Source organism: Leguminivora glycinivorella, chromosome 14 (genome assembly GCF_023078275.1).
Source record: "Leguminivora glycinivorella isolate SPB_JAAS2020 chromosome 14, LegGlyc_1.1, whole genome shotgun sequence".
NCBI lineage: Eukaryota > Metazoa > Arthropoda > Insecta > Lepidoptera > Tortricidae > Leguminivora > Leguminivora glycinivorella.
The window spans coordinates 11940809-11958032 of NC_062984.1; the positions used below are offsets into that span (position 1 = coordinate 11940809).

Here is a 17224-nt window from a genome sequence, read left to right on the forward strand (position 1 = left end):
CAAGCGTCTGACGTAATGTACAATTTACTTATACACATACACAGTGTTTTACAGGATTTATGTATATGAAATATATACTTGTATAAACATGAAAAAAAATTATGACGGACTGTTGAAAACTGTGAACTGTTTCTCAAAGGTTGAAATTCAAGCGACGTTGTAAGCTTAGTAACTCAGTTTATTTTGCCTTCGTAACAGTGAAACACGATTTTGAACTGTGACCAAAGTTGCCTGCTAGGGAGAGGGGTCGATTGGGGAATTTATTTACATATATGTAGATCAACCAATTCCACCATTGGCTTAGGTGAACGAGCGCCCCAGTTAATGTTTGCTTTTCTTTGACAAAATTGTTTGAAGTTTAATGTCTCTCGCAGAGGCTGATGACTACATACGAGAACACTGTTATTTATTTTATTCTACACATTTGACAGTCATATCAAATGTATATTTTATACATTCAGATATTTGTCTTAAAACATGAATATCTATAAATACGCATCTGTATTGTGAATTTCTAAGTTTTGTTTAAGTTAAATAACAAATAATTACTTTCAGCGGCCATTTTAAGGTTTATTTTATTTTAATCTTAAATATGTATAAGTTTTAAACACAAATATTTACCAGTATTTTACGGTAAGTTATCGGATACGTAACAAATAGTAATATTTCGGCTTCCACATGCTACACCGTGTATAAGACATAAACATAAAATACGTGAGTTAATATGTTTGTTTAGTACGAACTGTGCTGCACGATATCTTATTCTAAGACTGGAGATAAACCGTCGATTTAAAAGTGAAGTTGCTAAGCAAAGCAAAGTTTAAAACCAGTTGTGTAAGAATTCTTTTACACTCAGATAGAATAAAATACTTGAATCGCAGTACTGAATGTTGCGAGTCTCGAGACTGGGAGAAAGAACTGGCAGTTCAACGTGAAAGCAGCTTTGTTTAATGCAAACAATGCTCTTTTTGCTTGCAGGCGGTAAATAAGTTAAGATAAAATTCGGTCAGAAATGGGAAATATACCTAAAAATATAAAACAAGAGCAAGAATCATCACATGTGAACGCTCTCGTATTACATAAGTACATGCTGTAATTTTCTTTTGACGACCGGTTCTTGGTTCGAAGCCCAGTAAAGGCTATTATTTGTGTGTCCTCACAGATTCACTGTCCATTAATTACAAAAGTAAAATACAAAACCACTTACAAAAAAATACAAAATATATAAACACATTATAAAATACCTAACCTAGGGTGCAGCCAGCAGCGGGGCAGGGCCCAAGCTGCCGGTGGTTAATTCTTCAGAGAGAGGAACCGTCGGACTATCCGCGCCGTGTCTAAGATCACCGGCTTCTGCATCTGGCCTTTGATCCAGTCATCTAGCGAGAATCTCTTAAGACCGAGACTCTTTGCTATGAGACCGTTGGTTGAAACGACTATCGGAACAATGATCGTCGAATCAACATCTCACATGGTGGTTACCTCGTGAGCTAAGTCTAGGTCCTTACTGAACTTGTCCTTCTCGGTTTTCACGAGATTCTCATCATGAGGGGATGGTGATGTCAACGAGCACGGCCCGGCGTCACCATATTATATGTATATACACCCTGTTTTTATTGAATTCCGTTAACTTTAAGGGAAGGTTCTTTAGATCAAATGCAATTAATTTCTCTTAGAAACTAGCGTCTTAACTCTTACGGTTATCGAGTTATTAAAAAAACCGGCCAAGAGCGTGTCGGGCCACGCTCAGTGTAGGGTTCCGTAGTTTTCCGTATTTTTCTCAAAAACTACTGAACCTATCAAGTTCAAACCAATTTTCCTAGAAAGTCTTTATAAAGTTCTACTTTAGTGATTTTTTTCATATTTTTTAAACTTATGGTTCAAAAGTTAGAGGGGGGGGGGACGCACTTTTTTTCCTTTAGGAGCGATTATTTCCGAAAATATTAATATTATCAAAAAACGATCTTAGTAAACCCGTATTCATTTTTAATTACCTATCCAACAATATATTACACGTTGGGATTGGAATGAAAAAAAATATCAGCCCCCACTTTACATGTAGAGGGGGTACCCTAATAAAACATTTTTTTTCCATTTTTTATTTTTGCACTTTGTTGGCGTGATTGATATACATATTGGTACCAAATTTAAACTGTCTAGTGCTAACGGTTACTGAGATTATCCGCGGACGGACGGACGGACGGACGGACGGACGGACGGACGGACGGACGGACGGACGGACAGACAGACAGACATGGCGAAACTATAAGGGTTCCTAGTTGACTACGGAACCCTAAAAATAAAGATATCTACTGAACACGTGTGTGACAGCCTTTACCAATTCCTAATGTTATTTGTTTTGACATGTGCCGTCAATCACTTGACACTAATTTGAATGTTATTCTTATGGGTCTCTCAAACTAATAAATTCGTTTATTATGTATGAAAATGATGATTTTTTTGCGAATTTAACTAAAACTGACTACGTGTCGAATTTAACGGAAAGGTGTATATTATTATATCGTTCTGGGTACCTAAAATAAAAGCCTTATTGAACTTACCGTGGGACTTAGTCAATCTGTGTAAGAATGTTCTAAAATATTTATTTATTAATGCCAATTGCTACTTGTCACAGTTACGAGTACTTATTATATCTGTCAATAAAGATCAAACAAATCCTAGTTTGATCTTTATTGACAGATATAATAAGTAAGGTATCCACCCAGACTAGACTTCCGGTACGGGCGCCATCTTAGCGGTATCGTGTCGTGAATAATTTCTCCTTCTTTTGCTCATTAATGTTGTTTAAAGTGTAATATCGGTAGCTTATTATGCAGTACACTAATGTTATAGTAAGAAGCTGATGAAAAATTAATCTCGAAACGCGTTTAGCCCCTTTTTTGTCGTCAACGGCCGATAGTCCACGTGCCCTTGTAAAATCTAGCTATCAATTTACAAGTGCCAACTACCGAACACTGTCGTACTTACCGTACCACAATCTAAAACAATTAGCTTAAATATCACCTTGACACTGGCAAAACAGTCCCACCAATGGGACTGAGGCCATTTAATTTTAAAAATCTAATCTACCCAGACTAAACGCAAACGTTGCCCACATTTCTGATTATTAACGCAGATGACTACGGCCTTCCGATAAACAGACAGCTACTCTATTAGATCTTCAATCAGTATCGTGGTGCGTTCCGTAGTCAACTAGGAACCCTTATAGTTTCGCCATGTCTGTCTGTCCGTCCGTCCGTCCGTCCGTCCGTCCGTCCGTCAGCCGGTCGGTCCGTCCGTCCGCGGATAATCTCAGTAACCGTTAGCACTAGAAAGCTGAAATTTGGTATCAATATGTATATCAATCACGCCAACAAAGTGCAAAAATAAAAAATGGAAAAAAATGTTTTATTAGGGTACCCCCCCTACAAGTGAAGTGGGGGCTGATTTTTTTTTTCATTCCAACCCCAACGCGTGATATATTGTTGAATAGGTATTTAAAAATGAATAAGGGTTTACTAAGATCGTTTTTAGGGTTCCGTAGCCAAAATGGCAAAAACGGAACCCTTATAGTTTCGTCATGTCCGTCTGTCCGTCTGTCCGTCTGTCCGTCTGTCCGTCTGTCACAGCCGATTTACTCGGAAACTATAAGTACTACAGTGATGAAATTTGATGGGAATATGTGTTGTATGAACCGCTACAAAATTATGACACTAAATAGTAAAAAAAAGAATTGGGGGTGGGGCCCCCATACATGTAACTGAGGGATGAAAATTTTTTTTCGATGTACATACCCGTGTGGGGTATCAATGGAAAGGTCTTTTAAAATGATATAAAGTTTTCTAAAAACATTTTTCTTAAAGTGAACGGTTTTTGAGATATCAGCTCTCAAAGTCGTAAAAAGTATGTCCCCCCCCCCTCTATTTTTATAACTACGGGGTATAAAATTCTAAAAAAAATAGAGGTGATGCATGCTAATTAACTCTTTCAACGATTTTTGGTTTGATCAAAGTATCTCTTATAGTTTTTGAGATAGGTTGATTTAACTGTAATTTTGGCAGGTGTATAAATTGACATAATAAGTTTATTATATTTGCTGCTACGGAACCCTTTGTGCGCGAGCCCGACTCGCACTTGGCCGGTTTTTCTTTTTTGATAATATTAATATTATCGGAAATAATCGCTTCTAAAGGAAAAAAAAGTGCGTCCCCCCCCTCAACTTTTGAACCATATGTTTAAAAAATATGAAAAAAATCACAAAGGTAGAACTTTATAAAGACTTTCTAGGAAAATTGTTTTGAACTTGATAGATTCAGTAGTTTTTGAGAAAAATACGGAAAACTACGGAACCCTACACTGAGCGTGGCCCGACACGCTCTTGGCCGGTTTTTTTTTTATACTACGTCGGTGGCAAAGAAGCATACGGCCCGCCTGATGTAAAGCGGTCACCGTAACCTATGGACGCCTGCAACTCAAACAGTGTCACATGCGCGTTGCCACCCAATTAGAAACTTGTAGGTACACTCACTTTTGCTATCCTAAGTACACAGCAAAAAGGTACTTGACCCTTTTTTTAAGTTATTACCATATTTTATTACGACTTAAAAACAGCAATATAGTACATTACGATACAAGTGCGTAAAAGAGGAAATTCGAAACGAGTGGCGATACATTAATTAAAACACGACCGAAAGGAGTGTTTTATATCGACACGAGTTACGAATTTCCTTTTCGCACGTGTATCGTACGATGTTTTTCAGTACAGATGAGCCTCTGAAGTTTCGACCTGTGTGAACCACTTCTCGAACTAGTGCGTAAAAAAACGACCATCTGTACTGAAAAATATTTTTAAAGTATACTTTTATGTAATCAGGCGAAAACAACATAGTCATGTTTATCTATAGATTATCTATGCATCAGGTCATTCCATTCGAAAACAACATTTTCTGACTTTTTAAGTATGAAGGCATAAAGTTCAATAAATATGTCAGTGATTGTTTTGACATGCTGTAAGGTTCGAATTCGATGACGTCACTACATCGCTGACAGCGTTTTCGGAGGCCAAAATAAATAAAAAAATACACACATTTTAAATCGAAAATACGTAGTCATCATACACTTTTAATACCCAAAATCTATAAATCTTGTTTTTTTTTTATGTCAAATACTACAGACGGCAATCATTTATTGTGCCAAATTCGATATGAGTCTAGCCTATTGATGAAAAATTTCGGTGTGCAATTTTAACACTAAAACAGATGAAACTGTGCTACTGCGTACAAATTTAAATGGGCATAATGCATGGCACGATAATTAATTAGTTAATTAACCCAGTAATTTGCAGAGTTCTGGTTCTGACAGTCGACTTGACCCTGAGAATAATTTGTGTTACGTGTTTTTAGCGTGCGTATTTTAGATAACAAAAAGATATAGCCTGGTTTAATCTATCGCTCGTATAAGGCTTTCACACTGTAGATAACCTCAATCTTAGTATTATAATCAGAATAATACACTGTGTTTTTATTGAATTCCGTTAACTTCGCTTCGGCATATAGGTCCATTATAGGAAACAGAATGGCATAGTTTATAGTTTTCTTAAAAACATTGTTTTTTCTAAATAAACCATACACCTGCGATAGATGTTACTTCAATTGCTGATTGAGAAACGGGCTTTACAATTAACTCACACCAAGTAAGTGTAAGTGTTCGGCTAGGCTTTATCAGTTAATGGCCTAGCTCCCTGTCAGGCAAGCACGGCCGCGTGATAATAGTTATTTGTTATACAAGGGGGCAAAGTTGTATTTTAACACAGAGTGTGGAATTGAAAAACATTTCAAACATTCAGAGAACTAAAATACATTTGCACCCGAGTGTAACACAAAACTTTTCCCCTCAATATAGCGAGGAAACTACAACGCAAAAACTGCGTTTATCACTACTTCCAGTAGTTTCACAGGTGGTAAATCATCTTTATTACTATATTCAACTACTTTTATTAATTTTAAAGCAGTTAATTTGACTTTATTCAAGGTCAAATTACTTTACTCACTGGTATTAAAGGACAAAACACGTGTTTCCGAGCTGGTGAGGGGAAAACGATATTTCACCACACCAACACAAACAAGATACTAACTATACAATATCAAATTAAATCAAATCCATCAATTTATCATATATTTATGATTCAAAATTATCATTTATAGGTAAATTCTACCAAAACATCAAATTAAAATTTGTATGAAATTTCTTTGCACTCTTGTGAATAAAATGCAATTTTGCTATGTGTTCCACGGAATGGCAACACCGCGCTGTTGTCGTTAACATCGGCTTCCCGTAAATTAAATTCTAAAAAATAGTATATTATACTTATTAAGTTATCAGAATTAGTACAGTTCCTACATGACTCAACACACACTTACGTGATCAACCCGAATTATTGAAGTTTAATCAATACATAACGTGTTTGAAGAAAAATTTAGTGTATAAAGTTGGTTCGGTCAACGTTCATAATTAAGTGCAGTGTGCGGTAGATCTCGCTGTGTGCCCCCGTACCACGATAACGCCGCGAATATCAGTGCGTTATCGCTCGCCGTACTGTCTCAAACGATTATCGCCGCGCGATTGGTCTCTTGGTACAGGGTGTTAAGAACTATCAATCAGCAATTATGCCGAACAAAAAACCCCTAGTATGTGCCGCTGGGTGCAAAGACAGTATAACGGACCTGAAAGATGTTTTACGGTGTAAATACGATACGTGCCAAAGGGTGTTTCACAGACTGTGTATCACTTCAAACAATGTGTCAACAGCAGAAAAAGTGAATTGGACTTGCAAAGCGGCATCGAAGAAGGGCGGTGATAATTCCAACTCTCCGATTCGTAATCATGTCGTCGATAACGTTACGTTGCGAAAAAAGGCAATACAAAAGTCCGTGGAACCTCTGGGACCGCAATCCCTTTCGACTTTGGAACCCAAAACCCAATCGTGTGATGTGACGGCCGTGACGGGCGATAGTGAAAGTAGCCTTGCCCGTGAATTACAACTGTTTCGACTAGAGTTAGCGGGCATGCGTCAAGAACTTAGTTCGATGAACATCAATCTAGAAAAACTCACAAACACCGTCAATGGGGATAGACGACCGACTCACTAGTCTCGAACAAAGGGTACAGGCGTTGGAAGATCAGCCCGTGCAGCCAGCTGGCGTGCCGCATGATATCCAGGATTTGATGAATACCGTAGATCGCCTAAAGCTCGAGCTTAACGATCGGGATCAAGAGCTCCTATCAACCGAAGTCGAAATAACGGGAATTGAGGAAACAAATAATGAAAATCCGGTCCATTTGGCAGTTCTTGTGGCGCAGAAGTTGGGCGTGGAAATGGATTCAACAGATGTGGTTAGTGCTGAGCGCGTGGGCGTGAAGCGCGCCCCGAATGACGGCGACGGCAGCGGCGGCGGCGACGGCTCAGCCGGGCGGCCGCGGGCGCTGGTGGTGCGGCTGACGCGCCGGGTCCACCGGGACAACCTGCTGCGCGCGGCCCGCCGGGCTCGTGGCGCAGACACCTCCGGCTTCGAACTTCCTGGCGCGCCTCGTAGGTTCTATGTGAATGAACGACTTACGCGCAACAATCGGCAGCTCTTCTACAAGGCGCGCCGCGAGGGCGCGCGCCTTAACTGGAGATACATCTGGACTCGCGACGGTCGGGTATACGCCAGGCGCCAGTCTAACACTCAATCTCACAGGGTGCGCTCGGAAGACGACCTAGTAAAAATTTTTGGTGTTGCTTCTGTTGGCTCGTAATATGTTGGTTATGTTATGTAGTAGGTCGTTTCTTAGGCACTGTCATATTAACAGTATTGTATAATTTAACCCTAGTAATAACCGTACTATTTAGTTTTTGCTACATAATAAGTATTATGGGGGAAATTTTGTATAGTAATTGTTGGCTTACAATGTGCAAAATTAATAATGCAAGTAGTCGTTCTATAGTAACGTTTGCAGTGTTGTATAATTCTATTCTGATATCAATCATAAAAAGTAGTTACGACGATCTTAAACATATAATGGCGTTAACTTTGTATACATTCTTACATTTACTCGGAATAACCTATTATTTTAAATTATATGTGGAGAAATATGATGAGTATGATGTTATATCGCTTATATTTCTACAATTCTGTCCCGGTCTCAACATAATAAATGTCACACTATATATTATCTACTATACTATATTTCAGCATATTATGTTTCATATCTTATCGTATAAGTATATTATTTATTGGTTTATTATTTTACATTGTAAAGATTATCATAACATATATATATGTATCAGGTTTTGTACGCCGCATGAATCTATATATGAATAAACCGGTTTCTTTGAGAGTACTTGTTATTTTTCATTTTACATTTTTGCACTTTCATTATGACTATTTCTTACGGTTTCAAGGGCGCGGTTAAGCAAAGAAAATTGAAATTAGGATTCTTAAATGCAGGTTCTCTCGGAACTGGTCATAATGAATTTATAATTGGTGTACAACAACGTAATATTGACATAATGGCTATCAATGAATCCTGGCTCCATGAGGGGAGGAGGGGAGGGCGCCGGTGGTGCCCGGCTACCGCCTGCGCCACGTCCCGCGGCCGCGGGCCGTGCGCGCGCGGCGGCGGCGTCGGCTTCTACGTGAGGAGCGGCGTCACCGCTCGGCGCCACCCCCACCCCCCCGACCTGGGAGTCGAGCAGATGTGGCTCAAGTTATCAGTTAACGGGTTGACTTTATTAATTGGAACGGCGTACCGGCCGCCTTGGCTAAGTATTGATACTTTTATAGACGCAATGACAGACACTATTTCCTCGTTTTCTAAATATGATCATATTTTGTTGATGGGCGACTTCAATATAAATTTATTGATAAGGGATAGTAACTCTTCGAAACTCTTACAATTTTTAACCTATTTTAACTTGATACAGCATGTTGACGAGCCTACGCATTTTACTAACACCAGTAGTACATTGATAGATGTGATATGCAGTAATAACACTTCCGCGACAAATGTTCTTGTAGATCATATTCCTACCTTGAGTCATCATGCGTTTTTATCCTGCGAATTAAATGTAAAAAAATGCAAACCTATACCACATAAGATAACTTTTAGACCACTTAAGGATATTGACCTAGTTCTATTTGGCCAGTCACTAGAGACCATTCAATGGGAAAACATATCTTCCTTGATGACTGTTAACGACATGGTTAATGCCTTTAATTTCATAGTGTTAAATTTGTTCAATGCGTATGCACCTCTTAAAAAAATCGTGATTAGAGATAAAGGCTATCCATGGATAACTAATACGATTAAAGAAATGATGCGCTTACGCGATGAAGCATATAATAAGTATAAAGCAACTGGCTTAGACGAACATAAAAGATATTATCTTGACCTAAAAGGCTGCGTAAATAAAGCACTGTTTAACGAAACTCGGGCCTATTTTAACCAAAATATTAATTGCAATGCCAACAACCCTCGAGCTCTCTGGAACAATCTTAAACGTAACGTCCGAATAACCGATAGCTCGCACAAATCAGAAATACCTGACAATTTATGTGATCCGGATACTATTAACGCTCATTTTTTAGAAGTTGGGGGCAACACAGTCGCACCAAAATCATACGTCACTAAATTCGTAACTAATCGGTTCCACGCCGCGACCTTCACACTAGAGCCAGTGAGTGAAAACATAGTGCTTAAAGTAATCAAGTCACTGAAGTCTGCTGCTTTGGGTTATGACGGCATCTCTTTGGACATGTTGCTTCTTACTCTTCCACATTCTCTAGGCGCGATAACATCCATAATAAACAAGTCCATTATGTCCTCTGTTTTTCCTGATGCTTGGAAAGTGGCATTAATAACGCCACTTCCTAAAAAAAGTAATGTCTCTAACCTTAAGGATTTAAGACCTATTAGTATTTTACCGTGTTTATCTAAAATACTCGAACGAGTGGTATACATGCAACTATCAGCTTTTCTTGAAAAACATAAAATGCTTCCCTCCCTGCAATCAGGTTTCCGCAAGGCCCGTAGCACCACAACGGCATTACTGGATGTGATCGACAACATCTTATCTGCACAAAACGTGGGCCAAGGGACGATAATGACTTTTCTCGTGCATTTGATGCCATTAACCCTCAGTTGTTGTTGTCTAAAATGGAGTATTACGGTTTTGGGTCACATACAGTTGCATGGTTTGCCAGTTATCTTAGTGGTCGTACGCAGGTTGTTAAACTTCAAAATGACAGAGGTGTAAGTGCAAAGTCAAAGCCTTCCGCTGTCTCCAGAGGGGTACCGCAAGGCTCTATCTTAGGTCCACTGCTTTTTATACTTTATACAGCGGATGTCCGTGACGTCATAAAATATTGTAATTATCACCTATACGCGGACGACATTCAGATCTACATCTCCTTTAATCCAACTTATACGAGTCAAGCTATAGCCAAATTAAATGAAGATTTAGAACATATTACAGCTTGGTCAGAATCTAACTGCTTGGTGTTAAATCCAAATAAGTCTAAGGTTATGTATTTCGGCTCCAAAAACCAGATTAAGCTCATCGAATATCATAAACCAACAGTTATAATCTCGGGAAATGAAGTAGAACGTGTATCCGAAGCACGTAATTTAGGACTACTAATGGATGAGTCATTGCGTTTCGAAGGGCATATCGCAGAAGTGACGAAAAACGCATTTTATAGACTCAAAATACTCTATAGAATACGGAATTTTCTTAGTGTCGATTTGCGTATTAAACTTTGTAATTCTTTAGTACTTTCCAAATTTGATTACGCTGACTTGGTCTATGGTCCTCGCTTGTTAGCCCGCACAGACCGTGTAGTACAGAGGGTACAGAATGCATGTGCTCGATATTGCTTCGGAATTCCGCCTCGCGAGCATGTGACGTCTTACTTGAACTCGGCAGGAATTCTGAAAATGGCACTACGCAGAGAGCTGCACCTGTCATCGTTATTGTTTGGGGTGTTTAAAACCTCAGAGCCACAATATCTGTACGATAAGTTCAAGTGGCGTTCAAGCCGATCGAGCTTATATGGCGTCAGATCGGTATGTAACGATCTGATATTACCACGTTGTCAAACTGCTGCGTTTCGAGGTAGTTTCAAATATACTGCAACTAAATGTTGGAACAATATACCTCCACCTCTCAAAAACTTAAATATAATTACCAGTTTTAAATTAAGGGTAAAAAAACATCTTTTAAGTATTCAAAACATGCTACCTCCTGGTACTAGAGCCACACCAACATATTTATAACAATATTTATATTGATTGTATCTTAAAATTAATATTAAATTATTATATGTTTTTGCCATTTTATAAATATTTCTCTTTTTTATATTTATTTCCTACACGTACTCCGATCTTGTGACTATATATATTATATTATTGCGAACACTACTCCAAAATGCCATTCTACCATTTCTTTATTTACACACAACTCCACATTCAGCACAATTTTCAAGCCAATCGGTTTTCGACTAACAGCTGTAAGGTGACAATATACGTAGGTCACTCGATAAATTGTGAGATGCTCGAAATTTTAAAAGGGAACGCACCCATATTATATGTTTTTAAAAAGCAAATTTATTTGGAAATAGAACACAATTAGAAGCCAATTCGGTTCAATTTAAAAAATAAATTTGTTTCTTTTGTTTTACTACAACGGTTCCCGCGTTTTTTCTTTGAAACGATGGAGCTGACCCGCGAGCATTTGCGTGCTATGATATTTTATGATTTTAAATTTGGTTTAACCAAACAACTGAGTTTGCAACGATTACAATCAGCATTAGGAGAGTCTGCTCCATCCCAAGCAACTGTTTTTAGATGGTTTAGTGAATTCAAGAGGGGTAAAACTAACCTCGAAGATGACCACAGAAGTGGTCGCCCGCAAACAGCAGTAATTGCAGAAAACGTATGGACTACTGAAATGTTAGTGCGAGAAGACCCACGAATTTACATACACCGACATCGAGAAAATCCTAGGCGTTAGTTCGCCACAAGTTTTCCAAGCAGTGCGGGAGAGGAGACCAAAGGCTGGGCTTCGGGGAATCATGCTGCATCACGACAACGCCTCCTCCCACACGTCCCTCAGAGCAAAGGCGTTTATTGAAGAAACTGGGATTGAAACCTTGCCTCATCCACCCTACAGCCCTGACTTGGCTCCCTGTGATTTCTTTTTATTCCCGACAGTAAAGGAAAAAATAAAAGGAAAGTTTTTTTCGAGTGCCGAAGAAGCAGTGGCTGCCTATGAAGTAGCAATTTCTGACCTAACCGATGAAGACTGGCAAAAGTGCTTCCAAAGTTGGTTTAGACGTATGGAACTTTGTATAAAAAATGACGGAGAGTATTTCGAAAAGATGTAAAATAAATAGTGTTAATATCTTCAATAGTTTTTTTGTATCTCAAAACTTTTCGAGTGACCCACGTATCAAGGGTCTGCCTGAAAACCAGCGTTGTAGTTAGCATGCTGCAACATTATGCTGAGGCAAGCTCCTATTTAACGCACATGAATATTTTAATCTCACCTGTATAACTCATTTTCTTAGATGCTTAATCTACATAGATTTAAGTTTTTTTTACTTTATCAAATCCAAATGTAACACTTCATTGTTTGTAACATTTTCATGTGATGTTGAATAAAAATTTTCTATGTCTATGTCTATGTCTATCTGTTTTCGAATAGCAAAGTAAGCATTTACCAGTTGTTGTCGTGAAAACGTCAGGCTGGCCTTTTTGCACTATTTATAAGTGCGATAGGGACGCACCGATGCGATAAAGTTTATCCAACTAGTGTGCTACGCCCGCTGCACTTATCACCGACTTCAACCTGATAGTTCACTGATTTTCTTGGTGACTTCTAATCTATACACCGTGTTTTTTTTGTTTTCCGTTAAATTCTACACGCAGTTAGGTTCATCATCAGGAACCACCCTGTATATTTTTGTTAAATTTGAAAAAAAATGTTTTTTTGTTTCCATACATAATAAATGGATTAATTAGTATCATACATAACATTAAAGTCATTGTCAAGTGTTTGACGGCACATGTCAAAACAAATAACATTAGGAAGTGGTAAGGGATGCCACACACGTGTACAGTAATTATTTTTTTTTTTTTTTAATAATTCGATAACCGTCAGAGTTAAGAGGCTAGTTTCTTAGAAAAATTGATTGTATTTGAACTAAAGAATCTTCCCTTAAAGTTAACGGAATTCAATAAACATGGTGTACCTAGGTATAGGAGCGGTTATCTCTTAATACAAGTACCTATGAGCAATACTTAATAAGAAACTTGCATGAGTTTGTAAACACTAAACATTGTTTACTTTGTATAGTTTCTACCTACCTTTGTTTTTTTCGTAACGTAGAATTACAATGATCAGAGCTCACACAGTATTGGATCGCGGTAGAACTATATTCGATCAAACAATCAACAAGATACATGAAGAGGTCGAACTCCTACCAAGTAGTCTTTTGTAACAAACTTTCATGTTTTCCGTGAAGTTGTGATAAACCCTCATACCTTTGTTCTACTTAATTGTTCAGCTAATAGGTTTGTTAACAGCTGGTGTCGATTCTTAATAAGTAAAAGTTGTGGTAGAATTCGCTCGTTACTTGAGTTTTTAGCAGGAACACGGAAGCTACGTTACTACGTATACTTCTGCAATTCCCGAACTTTGTACAGTCGATTTCATAAATATGTGTACATTTTTTCACCTTATTGCAATAATTTAAGGTGAAGAAATGTACACATATTTATGAACTCGACTGTGCATTTGGATCAAGTCTCCGATTTTGATAAGAATTGGTAAGCTGATAGAGTCCATGATGCTGAGCAAGATCCACTAGGTTTCCCAAAATGTCCTAGGTTGATTGTATGAAAATTTAATTTTTGATACCGAAAATGTATAGAAATCTGGTAACAAAAAAGGAAGGTTTCATACAAACTACGTGGGACATTTCGGGAAACCTAGTGGATCTTGCTCAGCGTCATGGAATCTATCAGCCTACCAATTTTTATCAAAATCGGAGAAGTAATCCAAATGTACAAACTTTTCGGGAATTGCTCACTTACGATGTTTGTACTTGTAAAAAAATTACTTAGAGGGTAGTTATTTTTTAAGAGTTTTTGGAATTTGTCTATGTACAGTCAACCAACTGGAACCGTAGGTCACTGTAGAACTATATCATAGTGTCGTTTATAAATCAGATTGTAAGAAATCTCTTACTGCTTGTCATTTTGACACGGTTGTAGAGTGGCCTAGGGTTCCAATTGGTTGACTCTACATACAATGCTCGTAGATACATAGAGTAGGTATTTAACCTTTCAATGCATAATATGGTATCCATCATATTGCGTCTAGAAAGTTTAATTTACTGCATGTCACATTGGAGACTCTGCATTAACATACTTTAAAAAATATTATGGAACAAACTTAAAAATGTAAGGTAAGAAGCCTAAAATGCCCCGATTCACCAGATTTTTCATTGGGTGGTACTATTGTCCGACAAATGACAAGACTGACAAGTAAACATGAAAATTGACTTATTATCATAAAAGTTGATTTAGTAATAAGAAATTAGTATTGTTGAAAACAGAATGTAATTCAGGGAACTATAATTTACTTTTCACCACACCAACTGGTAAAGGCTTTCTTTGCTATTCGAAAACAGATAGCAAAATTGCATTTTATCCACAAGAGGGCAAAGTAATTTCATACAAATTTTAACTCGATGTCTTAATCTGGCTGCTAGATTTTACCTATAAATGATGATATTCAATCATAAATATTGAATAAATTGATGGATTTGATTTATTTTGTTAGTCGGTATTTTGTTCGTGTTGGTGTGGTGAAAAATTTTGTGTTTCACTCAGTGGCAAAGTTTGTTTAACCTCATTGTTTGTTTGTTTTAACTTGATACCCTCGCAACGCTCAAGATTCCACTTTTTGAACCTCTCGCTACGCTCGCGGTTCAATATTGGAATCTTTCGCTTGCTCAGGTATCAATATTGGCACGTGCGGTTAAACAACTACCTTGCCCCCTTGTAAAACAAATAACTATTTCTGGCCCCGTAGCCGAATGGCATTTCTCCGACGCCAAACGAAAGCGATACGCCGCTGGCTCTGTCGCGCCAATACGCAAGCGCGATAGAGATAGATATCTACTAGCGCTTCGTTTCGTGAGCGTTTCGTGAGCGATTGTGCCATTCGGCTAGCCACCCTGGTCCAAATTTCGGAGGGCCATCTGTACTGAAAAACGTCGTACGATAATGTACTATTTCAGTAGAAATTAGGTATGTAGAAGAAACAATAGATAAATACATTTTTTTTATTTACTCTTAAGTCAAGGCTCCCAGGTAAGGTAAGGTGCATTAGGGTAATTCCGAAAGTCATCTAATTTCGAAAGTCTCATAAAAATCACCATTATTTCCATCATCGTTCGTTTCGATTTCTTTTAACCCCTTATTTGCCAAGAGTGGCCCTGAAGCTTTAGTAGTTTCATGTGCTCTGCCTACCCCTTTATGGGATACAGGCGTGATTGTATGTATTTATTTCCATCATATCAAGATTCCCCTGTCGAAATTACCCGAGCATTTCTGTCATTCGGAATTAACCTTATAAATTATTATTATTGGCTTCGTGCGAAGTGCATGGAGGGGGTAAGCAAAGCGATCGCAGTGCTTGCGGTGGTCAAAATCGACACTGATTTTGGTTGTCATCTATCAAAACTCATAAAATATAATACAATGTGTAATGTTTGATATGGGGCACCAATGTTGTTTCGTTGTTAATTGTAAAAATAATGGCATAAATAGTCGTTGCACGTTCTATGCGTTTCTTAGAGCACACTGGAAATTGAATCAAAGAACTAAATGGATAGCTACCGTGAAAAGAAAACGTAAGTGACATATCAAAACAAAACATTATAATAAATTATATTTAAGCTTTGTTTACCTAATATTGTTCAATACGCTCTTAGTATTTTTCCTACCGTAAAAGATTATGCTTAAAGATTCAGGCCTAGCCTGGGAATAGGCCCGTGTCGGATATTTCTGCGGCCGCGGACATGACTAGGTAGTTACGTTTAGACTTGTTTTATATGGCATTAACGGGACGGAGGTTTAGCGAATACCATATCACTCGCTCGTAGAACTTCTACCATTACTCCTATGTTCTTCAAGATTCCTTATATGCCCTGCCAGCACCAATTTATTGCCTCTTTCTGTGGTCTGGGGTTGGAAGTTTATACCGTGAGTAATGCTTTGGAAACTGGTTTTTAGGGTTCCGTAGCCAAAATGGCAAAAACGGAACCCTTATAGTTTCGTCATGTCCGTCTGTCCGTCTGTCCGTCTGTCCGTCTGTCCGTCTGTCACAGCCGATTTACTCGGAAACTATAAGTACTACAGTGATGAAATTTGATGGGAATATGTGTTGTATGAACCGCTACAAAATTATGACACTAAATAGTAAAAAAAAGAATTGGGGGTGGGGCCCCCCATACATGTAACTGAGGGATGAAAATTTTTTTTCGATGTACATACCCGTGTGGGGTATCAATGGAAAGGTCTTTTAAAATGATATAAAGTTTTCTAAAAAACATTTTTCTTAAAGTGAACGGTTTTTGAGATATCAGCTCTCAAAGTCGTAAAAAGTATGTCCCCCCCCCTCTATTTTTATAACTACGGGGTATAAAATTCTAAAAAAAATAGAGGTGATGCATGCTAATTAACTCTTTCAACGATTTTTGGTTTGATCAAAGTATCTCTTATAGTTTTTGAGATAGGTTGATTTAACTGTAATTTTGGCAGGTGTATAAATTGACATAATAAGTTTATTATATTTGCTGCTACGGAACCCTTTGTGCGCGAGCCCGACTCGCACTTGGCCGGTTTTTTTTGGTATTATATCCATGTCTTTACAATCTATCTACATAAATTACACTTGAAAAAGTAGCTCTTGTTATTCGATTTATTTAAAATTAACGAAAAATCGTTAAAATATATGTTTGTTTACATGTAATTTTTTGACATTTTCCACTTCAAGTTCACATGGTAGTGGGCGTAATTGTCGTGCACGTAGCCAATAATGCACCTTATTAGTATTTAATGATCCTGCCTTGCTCTCACCGAGTTCTAAAAGAGCATTTATCAGTGTCTTTTC

At 38.0% G+C, this 17224-nt stretch overlaps 1 protein-coding gene across 1 annotated transcript; it reads left to right on the forward strand.

Annotated features, from left to right (window-relative positions):
* The first annotated feature begins 7122 nt into the window (after positions 1 to 7122).
* LOC125233552 lies at positions 7123 to 7797 on the forward strand. Its single transcript, XM_048139607.1, has one exon. It carries the CDS (start codon positions 7123 to 7125, stop codon positions 7795 to 7797), a length of 675 nt encoding a protein of 224 aa, XP_047995564.1.
* The last annotated feature ends 9427 nt before the right edge of the window (positions 7798 to 17224 follow it).